Genomic DNA, 22,374 nt, shown 5'->3' with positions numbered 1-22,374 from the left:
CAGCCCAAGAGCAATCAGGGTTCCCTGCCCTGTGGGAAGTCCAAGGACCACCCACCTCCATCCAAACTGCCTAGACTCCCACAAAGCCAGTACGTGCAGTAGGATCAAAAACCCATTGCCATTGTTCTTGACTTCTCAGTAGTCCTCATTGTCCGCTATGTTCAGCAAGTCCGGTTTTATCCCAGGCTTTTTCAGACCCAGGCCAGCTGGCCTTCGTGAGTTGCCAATAGAACATCCCCATTGTCTCAGTGTGTGGGTGCACCCCTCGCGGTCCTGAGTTCCTTGCTCGTGCTCTCTCTCCTTCTGCTCCTGATTTAGACCTTGAGATTTCAGTCCGGTGCTCCAATGTGGGTCTCTCTCTCTGTCTCCTTTCATCACCTGATGAAGGTTAATATTCAGGAGGATGCCTAGATGTTTTTCTTTGGGTTCTCCTTCTTATTTAGCTTCTCTAGGATCACAAATTATAGGCTCAATGTCCTTTATTTATGGCTAGAAACCAAATATGAGTGAGTACATCTCATTTTCCTCTTTTTGGGTCTGGCTTACCTCACTCCCTATCATACAACAATAGTATATGCTCAACTGTGTTCATAGCAGCATTGTTTGTAATAGCCAGAATCTGGAAACAACCTAGATGCCCTTCAATGGAAGAATGGATGAAGAAAGTTATCTTTCTTTTAAGAGTTTTGCTCATCAGAAGCACGGAGAAGTTTTGTAGATGATTCTAAAAGTATATAGGATTTCTTCCTTCATGATCATTTTGCTTTTTCAAAGCAAAATTTACTCATCTGGGAGATTACAAAGTTCTCCCCTTTGCCCTTGTAGAAGTGAAAGAGAACGAAGACTCTGTTGTTCACCATTGTTGTGAGTGTGTTCTACATATAAACTGGAGTTAGTAAATTTGATGTAATAGCCCAAATATTAGACAGAAAAAGAAGGCATGAGGAAAGAAAACAATTGAGAGCAAGAGAGAAAAAGTATATGGATCAAGGTTGTAGGGGTGAGCAAAACAGACAAACTAAGACCAATAAAGAACGCAGCCATCTACCTGCCTGTTTTACCCTTGGAACCCATTTTTGCCCTTGACTCAGGTTCTGATTATTTCTTAGTTTCATAGACCATTTTATAGTTTGTGGTAGGTATTAATAGAAGTCACTATCTATCTCAAAAGTTCCAGTTTGGAAGATAAATTTCAGTGTCTGCAGTTGTTTGCATAGCATATGCAAAATGCTTGGAATAATCCCCCCACAACACATAAACTGGGAGTAGAGCTTCTTCCTTCTCATTCCAGCATAAGGTAGGTGGAAACGGTAGGATCGGAATTCAAAGTCTTCCTGGACTACATAGCAAGTTAGAGACTAACTCGAGAAACATGATACAATGCCTCAAGTTATATAAAAAAAAATAAAAAGCAACAACAAGTATCAATAAAGACAAATTCCAAATTCCACATTTATTTTACAAATTCTGTTCCTTAATAGCAACTCCTGTAGCATAGGTCCAGCACTAACTAGCTCGCTGGGCTAAGAGATGACGGCATGGGAACTACACCAGATCACAGGAGCTTCGATGGACATGTTGGCTATTACTATGGGAGCCAATTTTCATGGAATTAAGTTTAAGAAAGCTACTACATGGCTGGTTATGTGTCGGAATAAAGTATTTAACTTTGGCTACAACATTATTTTTGTGTTTTTTAAGTGAGCTCCGGCAAGGGATTTCTTCTTGAGTGTTTTATGGTAAGTGCCTTCATACACCTGCAGGCAGGAACTGCAGGGGAAATAAGCAGTGTTCCAGTGGTGGTGCAGAAGTGCAGCATCCAGGGATGCGCGCAAGAGTCTTAGGAACTCTATCTGGTTTATTTTACCTATAACATCCCTTTCTTCGTTTTCATTTTCTTACATTCTTTTTTTCTGTCTTCCTTTCTGATTGACTTTGCCAGAAGGAATCAACTTTGCCTCTTTGCTTTTTGGGAGTTTAGGAAATCATCCAGCTTAAAAATTTACTGCTTTAATAAAGAGACTAAATATCATGAATGACAAGCTTAGGGTTTCCAAGGCAGCTAAGACCCCAAGCAGCAAAGAGCCCGTGAAAAACCCTACTTCAAACATGATCCTAAGTGCTCAGTGTAGTGAGTCTCATTCTAGAGGAAACATCCAGGCAAGGGAGCCTTGTAGCCATGACCAAATGTATAAGGAAGTACAGATGTTGTTTAAAGGCTATTTTTTTAAACTATCTTCTCCATTGTGGCTCTGTGTTGCGTCTCAGACATATTTGAAGTTTGCCTCATTTTTCACGATCCTTCAAGCTGTGTTTTTGTGCATCAATATTAGAAAATCATCCAGTTATCAAAATGGAATTGCCTGTGGAAACAATGCTCAGGACTGTGAAAGACTCATCTGCCGAGTTACTCCAAGGAGAGTATGCAGGCGGGCTTTGTCTGGACATGCTAGGATATACATTTGGGGTTTGTTAGAGTATTCATAGAGAACAGACCCCTGGACATGAACTTCTGGTCAAGATTTGAGGACTTAGCAGTTGAAAACTTTGTGGTTTGTATTTTTTATAGCAATGCTGAATCCTTAGTAAAGCACTGAGACTCTAGGAAGAAAAGAAGGACAGTTCTTTTCCAGCCACTTAATAGACAGTTCTTAGGACACTGACATAGACACCTTCCATTCGTTCCTTAATTCATTCATGGAGAATTTGTCAAAGTTCTCTTCTGGACGAGACACTGTTTTTAACACACCACTTATCCAGAAACCTTAGATGTGGTATCTCATTTAACATTCAAATTGACTCAGGAGTCATTATCATTGTCAGTATCTTCACTGTGATTATCAGGGCCTTCCTTTTTGCGAAGGAGAAAATCAGACTCTGTTTAAGCTCCGATGCCAAGGTTATAAGTGGTATCACGGGGATTCAAACCTTGTGTTGCCTGGTGCAGTGTGATTCCTTCTAGCATATTAACAACAAATGTACTCTGCTTCATTGTTCTGCTTTTCACTAAGAACAAAGGACAGATTCAGCCCGAGGCAACAATACACTGGCATGTCCATCAAATGAAAACGAGATACCATGGAAAATAATGGATTAAAAAGTAGCATATGTACTTTCCTTTCTCTGAGCTGTCTTTATGTTCTGACATCTCCATGAAAAATCCTATTTTAAAATTCTGCCACAGTGGTCTGTAGGAATCATTCAGATTATTTCCACAGATAAAACTTGAATTGTCCCCACTTTGGTTCCCCACCAGCATAGACTTCTTTCTCAAAAGGTGGGGATTAGAATGTTGAGAAAGAAACAGATGCTTAGCTGCCACTTTAATGAAAACAGCAGTAGCGGGCAGAACATCCTTTGGACCAGTGAACTCCATCACTTCCATTGCCACCTCCACCAGTGAAAAGTGTAAGATGCCCAAGCCCTATGGACACTGTATAAAATTTAGATGAGGAATCTCCTTGTGGTTACACATTCTCAATTAAAGGATCCTCTGTGATGTGGGATGTCCTTCTGTATACGAGTTGCTTTTATTTGTTGATGAATCAAGCTATTTTGGCCAACACAATAAATGGCTTAACCACACCATGTCAGTCATATTTTGGAGAGTATGTGTTATAAAATGACTGTTTTCTCTAGCAAGTTAGGACAAAAAAATCCTCTTAGTGTTGCCACTTCCTGCATGCCATTGCAAATCCTTCTGACCCAGTGCTCTTCCTGTGTTACAGACAATACAGTGTCGAGAAGATGCCCACTGATTACACCAATTTCTTTTCAGTATAAAGACGCGTATGTCCGTGCTTGTTCAGAAAACACACTTACAAATTTCTGGTTTTCTCTACACAGATATTTCAGAATTTTAATCCTATCAGGAATACAGAAGAAGATAAAAGATGAGAAGTTTTTGCCTGTATACTTAAGGAGTAAAGACAAATTTAGAACACACTTAAGATTAAAGTCCTACTCTTTGTCCAATTTGTGAAATTATGAACAGAACTTCTATAGAAAAGGGGGGCATTCAATTATAATTAACCAAGTATAAAATAATAGGAGGCTTGAAAAATGAAGCATTAATATTTTCTCACACTCTCTTTTATTACTTTGAAATAAGAGGTTGATTAAACCTTATAAAAAATTGAGCCAAGACCTCTGAGGAGCTATGGCTCAGTAATCGTCATCTTCCCCATAGTCACACATTCCCTGAGGAACTGTAACCACGGGGAGTTCTCTATCTTAATAGGAGTACAGACATCAGCGTTAGAGTGTTAAACGTTCATTTGTGAATACATGCATCCCCCCCAAACCTCCACTAAACCCCAGAGCATTTCAAGAACTGCTCTACCACTGAAATTTAGTGATTGAGCAGGAAGGATGAAGTCTTTCTCCTTGAAGGGCTGAAGAATAGTTTAAGGAATGAATCCAACCTTTAAGACAAAAACACAATTTTTAGTATTTCAGATTGTGATAACTGCCACCATGAGGAAGTGACAGATAAGGTCGACAACAGATAATAGATCATGAAAAGCCCCTCTGAACAGGACCGTCAAAGAGGGGCTTAGCAGATGGGTCTAAGCTAAGGAGGAAGGAATTGCCCATGTGGGCCCAGGGCCTACCAAAAGCCAGTTACGTTCCAGAGGCATTGGAATAATACAGAGAGAAGAAAAAAAGAAAGGACTTTTGAATAGGAGAAACATGAGAGATAAGAACTCTTCAGACATCCCAAACTAACAATGATAATAGTATTAATAGTAATAATTGCTATTATGTTAATACTAATAGTAATGACATATTAAGAGTACAGAGAATTTAGGTAGGGTAAAAGGCTCAACATGATCTTGGAAGTTACAAGACAAGGTCTGTATTTAGAACACTGAAATTTATATTTATTTATTACTATTAATTAATAAAGCATTGTATTTTATATGAAAATATAAGTTGCATATCTTCATGTTATAACTAACAATTGACATATAGGTAGGAATATGTTTTCCACCATGGAGAATTGGATATAACAACAATATTCAGCAAACACTAACTGCTCACTGATTCTATACAAAGCACAGTTATGGGTTCTGGGAATGTAGCTATGAATACTAACAGTAAAGTTCCTGCCCTTGTAGTACTGGCATAGGATTTACAGAGAAATTATGATTATTATGAGAAACGATTTACAATCTAAAGTTAAAACTCTTCCTACAGAAAATCTTAGTTGCTGTCATCACCTAGAAAGCCCCTGAACTCATCCTGTCTCTGAAGCCAATCAGAGCTGGGGGAAAATTTTTGTCAGCTATAAAAGCTCACAACACTTTTAACCAACCTCACAAGAGACCTTAAGAACCAGGGACACTAAAACATTTATAAATCCCACAGACTCTAGAGCCATTTGATTAATGTATAAAATAAAAAATAAAATTTGGCAGATGAATGTTTAGATATTATAAAGTTAAATTAGAAAAAAAAAGTACCTTCTAAAAATCAATGGAGCTGCAATTTGGCTTGTGACCAATAAATGCATGGAGAAGAAAACTCTCTCTGTGAGACACCAATTGCCGCTGAAGGCCTTATGCGAGCGTATTATCGTCACACTCCAAAAGGCAACTGTGGTAGATGTTCCTAAATTACACAGCACCTTGTTTTGTGCAGTTATAATATTGGCCTAGAAGGATCAAATCTTTTTCCTCATTGTAAAGTGTGCACCAAGCATAATGCTTAGATTTTTTTTTCAATACAAAGGGTAGCAAATTTTAGTAGTAACTTTAAAGTTTTCTAGGGGAATTGACTAAGGTTAGAAGAAATGGAATATTGTCATCATAGTTACATATCCAGTCAGTATTAGAACCCATAACTGCCTCTGTTTGTGTATTACAAAATAAAGACCCCATTACTTGCCAGATACCAAATATACAGAACACAGAATCACAGTAGTAATTTAGAAAAGTTATTTTACTTGATTGTATTTTGAGAGGATAATCAGAAAACTTTAGTGATGAACTGACTTGTAGGTCTGTTTGTCATGTAATCTTATAATCCACATGTCAAGCTATAATGCCAGCACATTCTATTTTATTGATTTTTTTATTATTAATTTTCAATCAGGCATGGTCTTGCTATGGTAGATCAGGCTGGCATCGAGTTCTCAATCACCTTACTTCAAAGCCAGGTGTACTGAGATTACAGAAGTGTGCTCTTATTCCTGATCAACCTCTGTGAAAAGCTACAAAAAGGGCATCCCCCACTTTCATGGACAGAGTGTTCATTTCTATTCTGAGACTGTTTTTCAGTTTGAAACTTCTGGTCAAAGCCTCTTACTGAGTAAAGGGAATTTGGAGAAGAGGACGAAGTCAGCACAGATTTGTTAGAAAAGCCAAATAAACTCGAGGTTTTGAAAGCAGGAAAGACCATGACAACAGGGAAAAAAATGAAAATAAATTGTTAAGAGAGACTTGTTGCCTCTGTCTTTACATGGCTACCATTACAGAGACAGAACACTATTGTCATAGAGATAAGCAATTATTGCCATAGAAACAGCTGAAACAGGATTAGTTTAATAGAGGCACAGACAGTTGAGCCCTTTTAGTTGAAGAGCAAAATTGCAAAGAAGGATACAATATGGCACTTTTACTAACTCTAAATCCTTACAACATTGCACAAATCAGAAGAGACCAGAACATTTTAAAAACTCAAGTCTTTCTTTCAGGAAGCGTTAGAGTTTAATCTTTCCATTTATACTCACAAGTGTGAATCTAGCAGATTTTACAGGAATTTATCTTAAACAACAAGAAAGTACCCCCCACGGGAAAAGCTAGAAGTTCTCCATGGAAACAAAAAGCCATTCCATGTCCCAGATGGCCCTGCTCTTCACTCCCATGTCAGAAAGCTTGTCCCTGGCTGAAGGCGCTAACAGGTCTCCTGAATGAGGATCAAAGCAGCTACTCAGTCCTGCAAAGTCCTTCTTCACAGATCCCTAGATGACTAAAACTCATCAACAACTTCATTGGAGGTACTAAATAAACTGAATTGAACATATTTGTCACTAGGTATATGTGGCAATGCCTGAGAAATTCAAGATTTCTCCTATATTCTATAAGAAAATTTAATTTTGAGTTTCTGGTTCTCAAGTAAATGATAATTGCCCTGAACACTTAAATATAAAGTCCACCTTCACCATCTCTGTTACATGCAATGCTTCCTATGGGCTGCACATTCTTCCTTCATAAGCGTGCATGTCTTTGGTGGGAAATATGGAAGTTTTCATTTTCTTTCCCTATATGTTTCTCAAAGTGCTCGCAAATTATTAGGTATTTTATATGGCTAATGCTCGAAACTGCGGTTTGTTATCCTTAGGTTTAGAGATCAAGAGGATTATCTCAGTGTGGATATGCGCACAAAAATATATTCAATAAAGTACAAAAGCCAATGTGAAGCTTCATAGACTCAAGACAACTATTCTTAGAGAATAGAAGTTCATTGAGATGTTTAGATTTTAAATCTGGTTAATTTTAGTATATAATGATTAATTTAATTGCAAGATTAAAAATTAAAGAATAAATAAATACAAAAAATAGTAATCAGTAGAGACAAAGAATTGTTCCTATAGCAACACATTCTCTGCTGGATGGTAACTCTAGGAATGAAGAATGAGTGAGTAACATGTTCATAACATTTCCTTGGCTAAGATAGGTTATAAAATATTTATAACAAGGACAATACAGTTATTCTTTAATATGTATAATTAGGCAGAAAACAGGATTTTAATGGAATACGCATTTATGAAGACTGTTAGTACAAAAGAGAACAAATAGCCAGGAATAATTCAATATTGATGTACAAAGCAGAATATAGTGTAAGTATCCCAAGAGTCGTAATCCAAGTCCTTAACAAACAGAGTGGCTTAGAGGGTGACTGCCTGTACAAAATAATGAAACAAATCTTTAACTCTCAATTACCAAGATGAAAAAGGAAAAATCATTCTTTCTGAAGGCCAATCATTGATACAGGATGAACCATGTGAGTGCCCTCCACACTCACAAGGCTTTCAAGACAAATAACACCATGAATACCTGAACACCATAAATTTAGGACCCAAACTTTTGTTGGAAAAGCATAAGGAATGAGGAGGAAATAGAAACATTTTCTATCCACTACACCCAAATGGGACTTTTGAAAATAGATTTTTTTTGAACAACAGTTTCTATCTGACATTTTATAAGCTGTCATTAAAATTGTGTACTCAAATGATGTGGACCTAAAGCACCTCTAAAAAGAAATTATGAAACTTTCTATTATTTCTTAGTGGCAAGACAAATGAGAAAAAGGGGTAAAACTTATTAAATAGAGATTCATAAATAATTATATACAATAGTCACAACAGAGAATTTGTTCAGATTAGAAGTTGGGATAATGTCAGATATAACACAGAAAAGCTTGGGAGATTTGGGTTATTTAAAACAAAAGAAAATACCTATTCAGATGTTTAAAGGTCTTCAGTGACAAAAATGTTACTGAATAATGATCTGATAAATAATTGTGTCCTTGAATGTAAGTAAATAAGACAGTTTAGAGAAAGATGGATGTTCATGTAACTACTTTTCACCCTAATTTACTTAGAAGAAAGTAGAAACCTACTGATAATGCAACATTATCATATTTTATGTTGAGGTCTAGAGTTCTAACTATGACAATACTAATGTTACAAATAAAATATTTGTGTGGTAATGATAAAATACTTTCAAAACTTTCCTTCAGTTATTACACATGGCTTATATCATTTGACTGGCAGCCTAATCTGAGGCACAGCTTTGTGAAATCATGTTAATGACTATTTCCATTCTGGCTCTCGCCCAACGATTTAAATGATATAATGGTGTAGGGTAGTGATGGCTTCCATGGGTAAAATTGGTTAGTTACCCTGAAAACACATAGTATAGACAGTAAGAGAAAGGACTCATATGTAAATGAGAAAAGTCAACACACACACACACACACTAAAATCTAAACTTTAGAGACACTTGAATAGTCACATGATAGATTTCTAACTTTAACTGTCCTAGATATGCTACAGGGAAATATCCTTGCATGTTTATTTTGTGTCTCTTGTTTTTTCTGAGACTATCTTGAATACCTAGTCTCATGAAATCTCCCTACCTTAGCATCCATGATCTCCCTGCATTCGGATATACAATAATTGCTACCGTGGACATAATACCCTGTTTTGCTAAGAACTTCCTCTTTCATTCACAACCCAACCAACTTTCATGATAACTTCTTATCATTTCCAGTATCACCTACCCCAAGCCCCTGCATCTTCTTACCACTCTCAGCTACATCGCTCACATCTCATATAGCTTATTCTTTTCCATTTTGTAGTCATAGTAATCTAGTAAAAGACTAAACATATTACATTATGCTTCTTTTTTTTTGCTCAAATTTAGGTCTTCAGCCAAATGTCTTCCAAATCTCCTTTCATGCCATATCTTTGACAGCCTTTCGTTCATGGTCACACTTCAGTCACCTCCACATTCCTGGAGTTCTCCCATTATTCCAGTGTAAAGCACTTGTGTGCACTATGGTCTTTACATGCTGCTTTTGTTCTATTTGAAGTGTTTTGTCTACACATGCAATGGCAGTTCAAGTACTCAAGGTTTTTCTGCCATTTCCAATATCACTGGTCAGATGCCTTTCCAGACCTTCATGGAATGGGATCCCTCTCTTCACTCAATATTTCTAAACCTGGTAGATTGCTTTATTTCTCTTCACAGCAATTAAAACCATTGAGCATATTGCATGATATTTATTTGACATGTGTCTTATTAATATGAAACAGAAATTTCACAATCCCACAAGAGCAAGAGCTTTGTCAGATTCATTCACTGCCAAAGCCTTAGAATGGAAAACAGAACATGACATGCCCTTAATGAGAGATGGAGACAATATCAAGTGAATTCAACATGAGAATCATTACCCACCACCTGTACTGGTCCTGGGACACACTTTAAATTGGAGATCTTAGCTAGGTGTACAAGAGCCCATCCATAAGGCCCTCCCTGGTTGTTTGTATTGCTGTGCCAAGAAAAGTTGAGATGACTTTTTGCATTAAACTAGCCACAATTTCTACCCCCAGACATTTGGAATAAGTGGATCAGTAAATATTGTGTGATTTAAATGAAGAAAAAAAGAGAACTTATCAAAGAATTCATAGTGCTGTATATCATCCCAAGTCTTTTCTTCCGAACATTGGAACTATCTTCTCAATAGAAAGTGTATGATGAAACTATATAAAAAAAAAACAGCACTTTAATTTTTTTCTGACTTAACGAAAATTACTCATTTATTTCATGTGTCTCTCTAAAGACTTGTAGAGGGCTAGAATGTGGGGGAGAACCTTACACATTCACCACCTAGTCTAGCTAACTAAACTGACGTCAGTAATACAAAATTAAAAAAAAAGATGCAAATTTCTCTATTTTGGGGACTTGGTGTCAACATGTGTCTTGTTTTTTAAGAAAGGAAGTGAAGCAAGTGATGGGGATGTGTGAAGAACAACCTGAAGCAGTGAGAGGAGGGAAATAAGTCTCCCAGGAGAAGCTAGGACTTGCCCACAGACATAGCGTCGGGTTCAAATGCTGTTGCTCCTCAACTGAAGACAAGATGTGATACCAAAGCAGTTATTGAAGTGCACCGTGAGTTATAGAAATTACACAGATTTTATGCTGATAAAAAGACACCATGGGAAAAAAAGAAGATGCTGTAAATGAATGTCTTTATTTGTATTCAATTAAAAAAATATCGAGTACCAATGCTCATTCTAAGAAACCCAGTAGTATATACTTCTAAATCAAGATAAACTGTGATGCTTAACTTCACAATGGAAAAATATACTCACTTTAGTGCATCCGAGACACCCACTTTATTGGTGTGCTGGGGAAGAAAAGGAGCTATATTCTCAAGAATCTTATATTTCAGGAATAACATTTGAAATTTTTTACAGTTGAAAATTCTAACATACGGTATTTGAAGATATTATCAGCCTAAAAACCATTCCCTGTTTGTCTGCTATTGTCAACATTGAATAATTCCTGAGAACTGTGTGAGCCAGTAGTATGTGGGTGGAGCAGCATACATCTGTGCAAAGTAAATCCTTGCAGACAGCTGACTCTAAGGGATATGACCACTGAAGCGTTGTGGAATATTAGTTTAAGATGGGTGGCATTTGTTTGTGCTGTGGAATATTATTTGTAGTGATACAAAGATGTATTATATTCTTTTATGTTGCATTTGTTTAACCCTGTAAATCTGTATTACTTTGCCTGCATAAAATACCTGGTTGGTCTCGTAAAGTGTTGAATGGCCAATAGCTAAGCAGAAGAGGGAAATAGGCAGGGTTGGAATGTAGAAAGAATAAATAGGAGGAGAAATCTATAAGAAGAGAGAGAGGGGGAAAAGGAGGATTGAGAAAATGAGGATAAGAAGAGGCTAGGGACCAACACTCAGCCATATAGTTAGCTAGGAAGTATGAAGAAAAGAAAGATACATAGAATAAAGAAAGGTGAAAAGCTCAGAGGCAAAACATAGCTAAAGAGAAACAAGATAATCTACATTACAAAAGCTGGTGAGTAACAAGCCAAGCTCTGGCTGGGCATTCTTGAGAAAGAATAAGGCTCATGTATTTATTGGGAGCTGGGTGGTGGGACAGAGAGGGGGCAGGGAGAAAACAAGTACACTGAAGCCACCGAGGCCATGGAAACTTAAGCTCTGCTCACTGTCTATACTTTTCTTTAGAATGTTCATATTATCCCATCAACAATTACATACTTTACAAAGTTCTAAACTCTAAGCTTTATTAGAAGTAGATAGTAATAGACATATTTTTCCAAAATATCCTTTGTTCTGTTGTTGACTAGAAAGTGACTCAACTGTTTTCTTTTTCAAGGAATTCTTATACAAACTACCTCTAAGCATTCATTCTCTTACACACGCCTTGATCATTTTCAGGGTAGGCATTACCTCACTTTCCTTTTGCCTTGTGTCACACTGCCGTCTTCACCACTGTCAACATGCACACAGACTCAACTGTTAAATAATGGTCAGATGGAGTTGATCACCATATACGCTTATTGATTTGACTTCTACACTAAAATTCAAGATCCCAATTTTGATTGCCACTTGGGGATTGCCCTTTTCTAAATATCAATATGTGAGAGATGGGTTCAAATGTTGTTAGGATTAATATAACATTAATCCCTCCTTCCCTCCCACAACACTATCAATTATGGGGTTCCATCTATTCTAAACTCAGAGAGAATCTGAAATCCATGCTTACATTTAGTTTTTATTCATACTATTACAAACTCAGTTCTTCATTATGCCATGCATTGACTGCAGTTAAGAGCTTTTTTTTCCTCGATTTACACTAATTATGTTTGCAGTCTTTCCCAATGGCTACACCTCTATTTTTTTTGCTATAGCATCCTTCCTACAAGAGCAAAATTCACAGTGAATGGCTGTGCACCATATGCATGAGGATGTCAACATAGGCCAGAAGGGGCATTAACCCTCTTAAGCTGGAGGTATAAATAAAGAACTAAATATTTTAAAGATAGCCAGTTACCTCCGTATCATCTTTGATAAGAAAACAATGGTGGGAAATGTAAAGAGAATGAATATGTTTTTTGCTTGCTAATCACTTCCTTTCATCTTAAGTGGCTTAAAAAAAAGCAAATTTTTAAAGAATCCAGCATAAATGACCAAATGTTCATTTCTCCAAAAATAGTTCCTTAGCCTTTCAATCATGTATTTCCAGTATTTGGTTCATGTGGCAAATGAAAAGCATGATAATTGTTATGTATTTATATAATCAAAATTTTCTCATATATGGAATCTTTGTCTGCACTTACACCTCTGCTCATATGTGTGCCTGGCACCCACAGAAGCCAGCCAAGGTCTGCGGAGGCCCAAAGATACAATTCTATTTATCTGTCTGATGGTCAGAGAGAACAGCTATGGCTACACGCCCTGGCCTAGGGTGTAGTTACTTGGTGTTTTGGACATCAAGATGACCTGTAGAGCTGTTATCCTCTCCACTCTGACCAAGGTTGGAGAATTCTAGCATACTTCTGTTTTTTCTTTTGAATTTGGAGGTTTCACCTACATAATGACTGCCTTCAAGATACTTGGCCTAGGGTGGGTTTACTTCCTAAACAACAGAATTCTTGTCCCAAGAATTAATGGCTTCATGTCTTAAAGGATTGAAGCAAGTAACTATTCTGGTTGTCCTTTGCATCATGTTACGACAGTCTTTTGCCTTCTTCCCTCATTTTTGTATTGAGGTATAAAAGTGTATGGAATATTAAACACAGGACAGACCCAGTACTCAGAACTCAGAGGTCAGAATTCAGCATTTGGGATCTGCTGAGCTGCCCTTCCAGGACTATCCTATGCTTCTCTTTGTTATGCTCACTCACATATTCATTCTCTTTACTTATTTTTCTAATCCCCATGCCCCCTCCGTGGTAAGTGGTATCCTTGTTGTCGCTGGTCTCTGACAAAGGTCATTAGATCCCATTGGACTAGTTACAGACAGTTGTGATCCACCATGCGGGGCTGGGGAATTGAACCCAGGTCCTTTAGAAAAACAACTCACACTGCTGAGTCATCTCCCTAGTTCCCTATGCAATTACTTTTTACTCTCCAAACATATTTGCTTTCTGGCTAAAACGCTGTTTACCTTTTAAATTACGGGTCATTGTCTTGCTCTGAGTTAAGGCTGTACTAGAATTCACAATTCTCTTGCTTCGGTTTCTGACTGCTGGGATGGCAGATGAGCCTCACAATATCTGAATGGATTCATTTGTATTAGTGACATCAACAAAAGGCTTTGCAATAACTTTGTTTTGTAGTTGAACATAACTTATTGGCTAACACATCACTGACCTTTGGATTCAGCTCAATGAATGCCTATTTAGTTCTACTGTGGGACTTGTATTCTGGAAAAATTTGTCACTTGTATTGGTTTAATAAAGTGCTGATTGGCCAGTAATCTGGCAGGAAGTATAGGTGGGCTGACCAGGACAGGAGCATACTGGGAAGAGGAAAGGCTCAGTCTGCTGTTGTCAGCCAAACACAGAAGAAGCAGGCTGAGAATGCCTCACTGATAAAAGGTATCAAGCCACATGGCTAACACAGACAAGAATTATGGGTTAATTTAAAATGTAAAGTTAAGAAGAATGCTCAGCTATTAGGCCAACCCAGTTTAAAATTAATGTAGGCTTCTGTGTGTTTCTTTGGGGCTGAATGACTGTGGGACCAGGCAGGACAGACCTCTGTCAACATAGTTCTAAGTATAAAACTAAAACAATTAGACTAATCTTGTGAATGCTTCAACGACACATACATTGAATTGGAATGACGCAGAGATTATCATGGCCCCCCAAGCAAGGATGACATAGAAATTTGTGAACTGTTTCATAGCAAAAATAAATAAATATGTTAATCTTGACAAGGTGAATAAATATAATTTGATACATGGAGTTACTGTGAAAAATACATGTGAAATGAGTGTTGAGTAGACACATAAGATTTCATGGTTCAGGGGGAGTCCAGGTTTACTCCATTTGGCTTAGTTCTTTTTTGGAGAACTATTTTTCCAAATGCCATATTAAATTTATTGATATTATATATCTTTTGAAAAACTGACTAGTCTCCTTATAATCTCTTATTCATGCAAGTTCTAGCAAAAAGTAAATCTTCATTTACTAGAAAGTGATACACATGGAGATATTTTTTAATTAAAGATATGTTGAAACTTTTTACTTAATCAGTTTTGGAAGAAAACTATTGGAAGATATATTGGTTTCCCTACCAAATTAATTGGACCACAGACCTTCTTAACTTGATGAATTAAAATTATAATCTTAAGCATAACTTATTATCCTCAATCTTAAGACTATTTTAAGACTATCAGAGGGTAAGGAAGAGGAATTATGAGAGCCAGAGGCATTGAGGATACTGGGAGAGCATGGCCCGCAGAATCAGCTAAGCAAAGCTCATCGTGAGTGGGGGCAGCTAATAGAGATTGAAGTGGCAATTGTGGAGCCTGAATAGGTCTGTACTAGGTCCTATGAATATATGTTATAGCCCTTGGCTTGGTGTTTGGGGAGGACTTCTGACAGTGGGAGTGGGTGGGGCTCTGATTCCTTGGCATGCTCTGGGGTCCTTTTTTTCCCTACTGGGTTGTATTGTCCAGCCTTTATGTGAGGGTTTGTGCCTAGTCATATTGTAACTTGTGCTGTGTTTGATTGATGTCCCTGGGAGGCCTGCTCTTTTATAAAGGAAAAGAGGTGGTGTGTGAGTAGAGGGGAATGAAGGGAGGGGAAACTGTAGTCAGGCTATATTGTATGAGATAAGAATAAATAAAATGGAAAAAGGAAGACTACCATTCTCAAAAGTGACATCTTAGGAGGCAGTTACATTATGGGTTCTAAGCTCAGGTCCATCATTCCAGTACATTCTGCAATTAACCATCACTGAATTATGCAAATTGATACTAGTAGACAAACCTTGGGAATTCCTGTTTGTACGGAATAGTTCCCAGTTCCAACCACCAAGCTATACCAAGGTCTTAGGCAGTGCTTGGAGGCAAATCAGGGATACATAAGATCTCTTTTCAGTGGTTAGTCATTGACATTGTTTGGGATTTTTATTCATAGAATATAAGCTGTAGATTATGGATAGTGAGACTATATAAGAATTCAAAACAGCTGAATATTCATACTATTATGCGAGATTAAAGGCAATTGAGGTTAGTGGTATAAAGGATGACAAATATAGTGAACACATCTTATTGCAAATGAGTTATACAAAATAATCAAGCATACAACAATAGTTAAAATGAAGGTAAGCAATAAATATTTATGATGTTTTAGTTATGGACAAAACACTCTGTAGCTAATAATAATAATTCTATAGGTAATTTGATATGCTATTATTCTGAAATATGTTAATCCAAAATTTAAACTTATTTGATTCTGAAATATGTTTTGGTTCCTCTATATAATTTTAAAATACATTCCCCAAACCTGTCTGATATTGATCTGGTGATATATTTTATTATTTTATCTTTGAAACATCTTTATATCAAACAGACAGGCCTCAAACACCTCAGACAAGTGTTGAGATTAGTAATAATAATAACCCTAATTTATCCAGAGCTCCATTGCCTTTATGTGAAGAAAATTGTAACATGATGAATAAAAGAGAATCTTTCTTAATCACAGTAAAATTAAGACAGGAAGCTTTAAGCAAATAATAAAACTGTAAATCTTCATGAAATCAATTTGTATAATAATCAAGAAGACAATTTCTTTGTTCCTTACCAATTTTCATCTGCAAAGAGAAATATGCCATTTGCACAATACAATTATTGTTGGCTCAGTAGGAAACACTGTTTGTGTGGGTTGTTCCTCTACAGACTCACATGAAATGCTACAGTAACAGCAACTTTTGTGTGTGCTTATGATTTTATAATCTACTAAAGGGATCTGAGCAATCCATTGTGCCCTGGAAAGTGTTTTTAAAAAGCACCACAGTAGCATGCCTACCCATGGAGACATAGTAGCGTGTCCTCCAGAAACATTCTGGAATGTTCCATAAAAATCTAACACATGTTCAGGATACTTTGTAACTCAATAGCCTAGAACAATGCATACATGATAATGAAGCTTCATTTTCCCCAAATTATTGATGTCTAATATTACAAATTATATTTTATAGATAGCAAGGAGTGCTTGGTAAATGTAAAAATAAGCATGGTTTACAGAAGCGTGTGAAGAAACACACGATAGCCTATGAACACTAAAACAAGTGTCTGAAGAGGGAAACATGTATGTATGCATATGTATCTTCATAGGTATGTAATGTGTGATTCATTTCTACTGAAATATTCACTCCTAGGTGAAAGACTCGGGATGCCAATGAAACCTACAAGGCTAAAAAAGCTCAGAACCTTACAAGACTCAGGATACCCAGAAAGTTAAGCCTCTGCATAGGGCACATATGCAGTAGACAACTGCTGCAGGTAGGTATATTCTCCCCTGGAGCACCTTTATGTTTGGCAGTGTTCCAGAAATGTGTAGGAGGAGGGCCCGCTTGTTCATCCCTGCCACCCAGATTCCTTAACCCCAAAATAACCACATAGAAACTGTATTAATTAAATCGCTGCTTGGTCCATTAGCTCTAGCTTCTTATTGGCTAAATCTTATATTAATTTAACTCATTTCTATTAATCTGTGTACCACCATGTGGCAGTGGCTTACCAGGTAAAATTCCCAGTGCCTGTCTCTGGCAGCTCTATGGCATCTCTCTCACTCTGTCTTTTTCCACCCAGCATTCTGTTTAGTTTTCTCCACCCAGCTCATTTCTCCCACAGTTCTTCTATAGACCCAAAGCAGTTCCTTTATTAACCAATGAAAGCAACACATAGACAGAAGGACCTCCTACACCAGAAATGGAACTTTCATGAGTTTTATTCACAAAGTGACGGGCTTTTCAGTAATGCAGGTCCTTTGATGATCCTCTAAATAACCAAATAACCACTCACCCATATTCTTGTAAGTAAGCCCAGTAAACATGGTAGTTCATAAAGCCATACATCCATTGAATATTTTTTAAGTCTGTCATTGGTGCCCTGTCTCAGTTCAACAGACATTTGTTTACATGTTTTCAGGAAAAGCTGTGTAACACAACTGCAGTCTGAACAAGGTTCACAGAATTAAAGATGACTTTGTGAAGAGCAGTTTCATGGCTCCCAAACTAGGTGATAAAGCAGTACCTGGGACTGAAATGTTTGGGGACAATTCCAAAATGGCTACCTTGTCCCATATGATATCAGGTATATGTCTCCTTGCTGTAGTGACAGGTATGTACCCCTTGCTATGCAATTGCATTCAGTTGGCATATACTGAGCCACCTGAGAGTAGAGAATCCTGAAATGTGGATAGTCCCTGGTGCTATCTTGTAGAATTGTGGTTTTCATTTGAAGAATGGGATATCCTCTAAACAACCTATAAACTAGAAAATATATCATAATCCCTGGAGATGTCACACAGGAGATGGGATTATTAGTGGGCTGTGGTAGCAACTGCACAGCACTTTCTCTGGGTGATAACATTTGTAACTTGGGCTCATGTTTCTGCCTACAAAGAACTTGCACGCACAAGGAAGGTAGTGCAAATGGGAAGTGCACATGGAGACACTGTTTTCTGCAGTAGTCTCTGGTTCAGAGGGAAAAATATCGAGAACAGAGAATGAGATGGATGTGTTGACTTGCTGTTTCCGACAGCCAGCTATATGTAAGGGAAAAAAGTAGAAGTTACATCTGCACTAAAAAGTCCTTTGTGGGCTCTCTAAACATAGAACCTTGGAAAGACTCAAATAGAGATGGAGACAAAACTGATAGAAAATGTTTCTTAACTATGGCCTTTAATACAGAAATGGAAAATTCATGATCTAATGCACAGATGTGGGTCTTACTAATAGTTCAGTATAAGGAACCATGGTAATTGTTTGGGTTGTGAAAGGCTTTTGAACAAGAAATGAATGGTTTTAGAGTTTGGCTCGTATAGTTGTGAGACATAGCTGCAGATGGGATCAGTCAGAGTGCCCTGGAATAGAGAAACTGAATAATTCAACTAACTACTCACGCCTTTTGAGACAAAGGCTGAATAATCAAAGGCAGTATGAGGAAATTAGTCCCTGATAGACAAGCTCATAAAAGCCATTAGGGACAGTTAGCTATTGCCAACTGAGATCACCAAAAGTACTAGGGACTGAATGATTACAGGAAAAAAAAGTTAGTGTGGAAAATGTGCATTTTAAAGGGGGGGTTGATGGGTAGCTCACCTAGTTTGAGAGAAATGTGATCTTAGGGGAATAAAGAAATTACTTCATCAGTGCCCTTGAGACTTGCATGATGCTTCACGTTTTTCTAAATATCACGATGAGGACTCTAGCATATCTGGATGATTTAAACTCACATATAAGCTGAGTTTATAAGGCACAAAAGCACTCAAGGCGAGATGAAGGAATTTGTAAAGATATAAAAAGAGAAACAGACAATGGATCCTATCAAAGTTACTCAAAAAAAATGTGACAAGATTTTAATTGAACTGATGTTTCCAAATAAAAAATATACTTAATATGAATGTTTTCAAGGAACAGTTTAGCTGTCATTAGTGACAGATGGACAGTTTGAAGCCATGGTGCAATGCCTAGAGTCTCTCAGACTCTAGAATACAGACCCAGCTATGGGAGGAAAAATCTAGATCATAGCTTTTCTCCACCTTAGTCCTTAGGTATGTCAAGCAATATGAGCCATCCATACCATAACCATCATGGGTAGAAAGATGTCATAGCCACACAGTTGTGCCCCAGAGTGATAAAGCTGAGGGTTTGTTAGTGGACAGTGACTTTGAATCATGGATGCCTAGATGGGATGGTGAATTCATTGACACCACTAGGTCTAACATTGTTCTTACAATAAAACAGTCAATATAAGTGATACTTCACTGGATCTAGAATTTCTTTTTTACTTTCTTCCTTCCAAATCCACAAATCCATTCACATTTGTTTAAAATGACAGTAGTCAATATGAAATCCTGTCCACACTCTATAAAACATTTCATTAATATAATGCTAACCTCTGAGTGCTTTACAAATCTAGGACATCTTAGAATAACAGTAAAGACAACAATGAAAGAGTCTGTAAAAAGAAGCACTATATTGTTGGAAAATGTCACTTACAAGGGCCATGAGGTCACTGAGGGAAGATCTCACTCCTAGCAGTATCCATAAGCCATGATGTTTATTGAGATGAATGTTGGTTGCATACCAGAATGGATAGACATCCAAATCACCTTCTTCAGATTTCAAGCAACATCAAGAAGGAGGGGATAGAAGCAGTGTAAGAGGCAGGGGAAGAAATTTCAAGTAGGCATTTGTGCCACATTAAAACATTCCCTCATGGAGGGTGAGAAGGGAGTGAGCAAGGGAGCTCATAAGATTTAGGTAGCTAATGTAACTGCTACAAAGCTCAGGAAGCTGAGAAAGTTACAAGACACAAAAGCCTTGCCTTCAGGTTATGCTCATTAGTAAACCATTGGGGAGAGAGGAGACCTTTGGGTGGAATTGTGTGCAGTTTGGATAGGAAACTAGGCAAGGTGGTTTTATAAGTTGTCATCTACACAGGAGTAGGTCATTCAGTGAGGTAGCAGCCTTTGCATTAGCCAGGCTCTTATAAGTAATCCCTCATGTAGGCTCTTAGAAGTAGATATAGGAAACACATTGATTACCTAGGTTGGATTTAGGTGACATAATATTGCTTTGTCCTGCAGTTAGTGCCCTACCTTGGGTAAGCAGATGTTTCCTCATCTTTCCCTAAAGAAAGTGACGTAATGATATGTATTTAAACGGAGCTACACACTTAATGTACATGGGACTTGGTCTACCTAAAACACAGCCATTGGATTTCCACAATGACTTCCTCCACATACACCTAAAGCCTTGAATAAAGACATTACATTTGAAAATGTGTGCTGCAAACTCTGGCATTTAATTTCAGTAAAATTTCAAGTAATACTCCTATTTCTTACCTACATTTCCAGTCATTAGGTATGAGTTTTGAAAGTCCATCATCCCCAATCCAACAATGTGTATAAAATCTTCAATCACCTGCATTAACTCTATTGAGCCTGGATAAATCTGGAAAAATAAGTGCAAGTTATACTAAATGAAAAGTCCACATAAAGAAATATAGAGCGAGAAAGCAAGACATCCTTACATAATGAAAACACCATTGAGTTCTGCTTTATTTGGAGAAATGTTTACAACTGGAATCATCTGCTAGCTTTTAAATTAATAGTTGATTCTGATACCAGATATCACACAGCCAGAGCTTTGGAAGTGACATGATACACTAATTAATCTATCCAGAAGCTCAAGGAAACTTAAAATGTCTAGTAGATTGTCTACACACGAATATCATCATTTTATTTTACATAAACCCCTGGATTAAAAAATAATACACTGAAATTGGATTTAGCAATTTTGGCTTATTATCTATATGGAGAACATGAGAAGAAAAATACAAGTATTACTGCTATCTTGAAGACATTTAAAAATAGTAAATCCTTGGATAGTCAATACCTTGTGAGAAATATTTACTTCTAATAATTGTACTAGTCATTATATGAACAACAATAGCAATAATTATAGGATTATAATCATAGCTATAATATAAATAATTTACAAGCGTGCATGAAGGAAACAAACCTATGAGAGTTTTATACTTATTGTAGGCTAAAAATAGAATCTCAAAGAGGCTAATAATGTAGCTGAAGTCATTATGTAAGCCTGATAGTAATGGAGGCAGAATCTGTCTTTTCTCTCATCTGTCATCTATGTGCTTCTGTACCTGTGTTTTCTACCTATCTACCCAGTTAACTATGCATCTACCTAATAGCAAGTCAATTTAGGCCCACGCTTTGTGCGTGCCCACCAACAGCACCACACACACAAAAGGACTGGTTTTCTCAACCATACCATAACCTGGCAAAGCTCTTAGTGTATGTAACAACAAAGACATCCAAGAACATATATACATTGTATCATGTGTAAGCATTTGCATCACTGCAGCATCTAAATGGGAAAATTATGTGCTTCAAATTCCAGTTACTCTATTTTATAAATTCCCGAGTGGGAGAGGAAGAGACCTTATTTGCTGGATAGCATAAGGCAAAAGCTGTGAGGTGCTGTAGGAATTCCTTTAGCCAGTGGCCTTTAAGATACCAGCCCACTTGGGCATGGCTTCTTATAATACTATAAATGTTGATGTAAATCGTTCTCTCTCTCTCTCTCTCTCTCTCTCTCTCTCTCTCTCTCTCTCTCTCTCTCTCTTTCCCTTCCTCCCTCCCTCCCTGCTTCTGGATTCAGTTCCTGTGCCCTACTCATGCAGAGGACTATGATCTGTGAGTCTACCCCTAAATGAATAGCCCTTTATTATATGCATGTCTGAGCTAGTGTGGGATTTATTTTGTAACTTCCATCTTCATCTGGCACCCAAAGTGGATTAGGAAGGGGATTAACAGGACAGGCTGTAAATCTATATGTGCATTTTGCAAAGGGTTATGACTGTTTCTTCTATAAATCAAACACAGCCAACATATGAAATTAATTTATCCACCTATATATACACATATTCCACAGAAAACTGCAGTATTTAGCATCAGAAATATTTAGGAGGTCAGTCTTTTTCTCACCTATACATTTATTAATTAAATGGGAATTCTGAAGCGATCATCCCCGTTAGACAGTCACGGCATGACG

At 37.3% G+C, this 22,374-nt stretch overlaps 1 protein-coding gene across 3 annotated transcripts in view; it reads right to left on the bottom strand.

Moving 5' to 3' along the window:
• Positions 1 to 22,374, bottom strand: part of Adgrb3 (adhesion G protein-coupled receptor B3) — a 714,721-nt gene that overhangs the window by 350,969 nt on the left and 341,378 nt on the right. For all 3 annotated transcript variants that reach the window (XM_075980559.1, XM_075980557.1, XM_075980558.1), the window contains exon 12: positions 20,643 to 20,751. In XM_075980559.1, the coding sequence (XP_075836674.1) occupies positions 20,643 to 20,751 (109 nt within the window). The remainder of the gene's footprint in view (positions 1 to 20,642; positions 20,752 to 22,374) is intronic.

This window comes from Microtus pennsylvanicus, chromosome 7, assembly GCF_037038515.1.
Source record: "Microtus pennsylvanicus isolate mMicPen1 chromosome 7, mMicPen1.hap1, whole genome shotgun sequence".
In the NCBI taxonomy this organism is placed as follows: domain Eukaryota; kingdom Metazoa; phylum Chordata; class Mammalia; order Rodentia; family Cricetidae; genus Microtus; species Microtus pennsylvanicus.
Note: the sequence above shows the minus strand (reverse complement) of the source record. Positions and strands in the feature narration are given on the sequence as shown.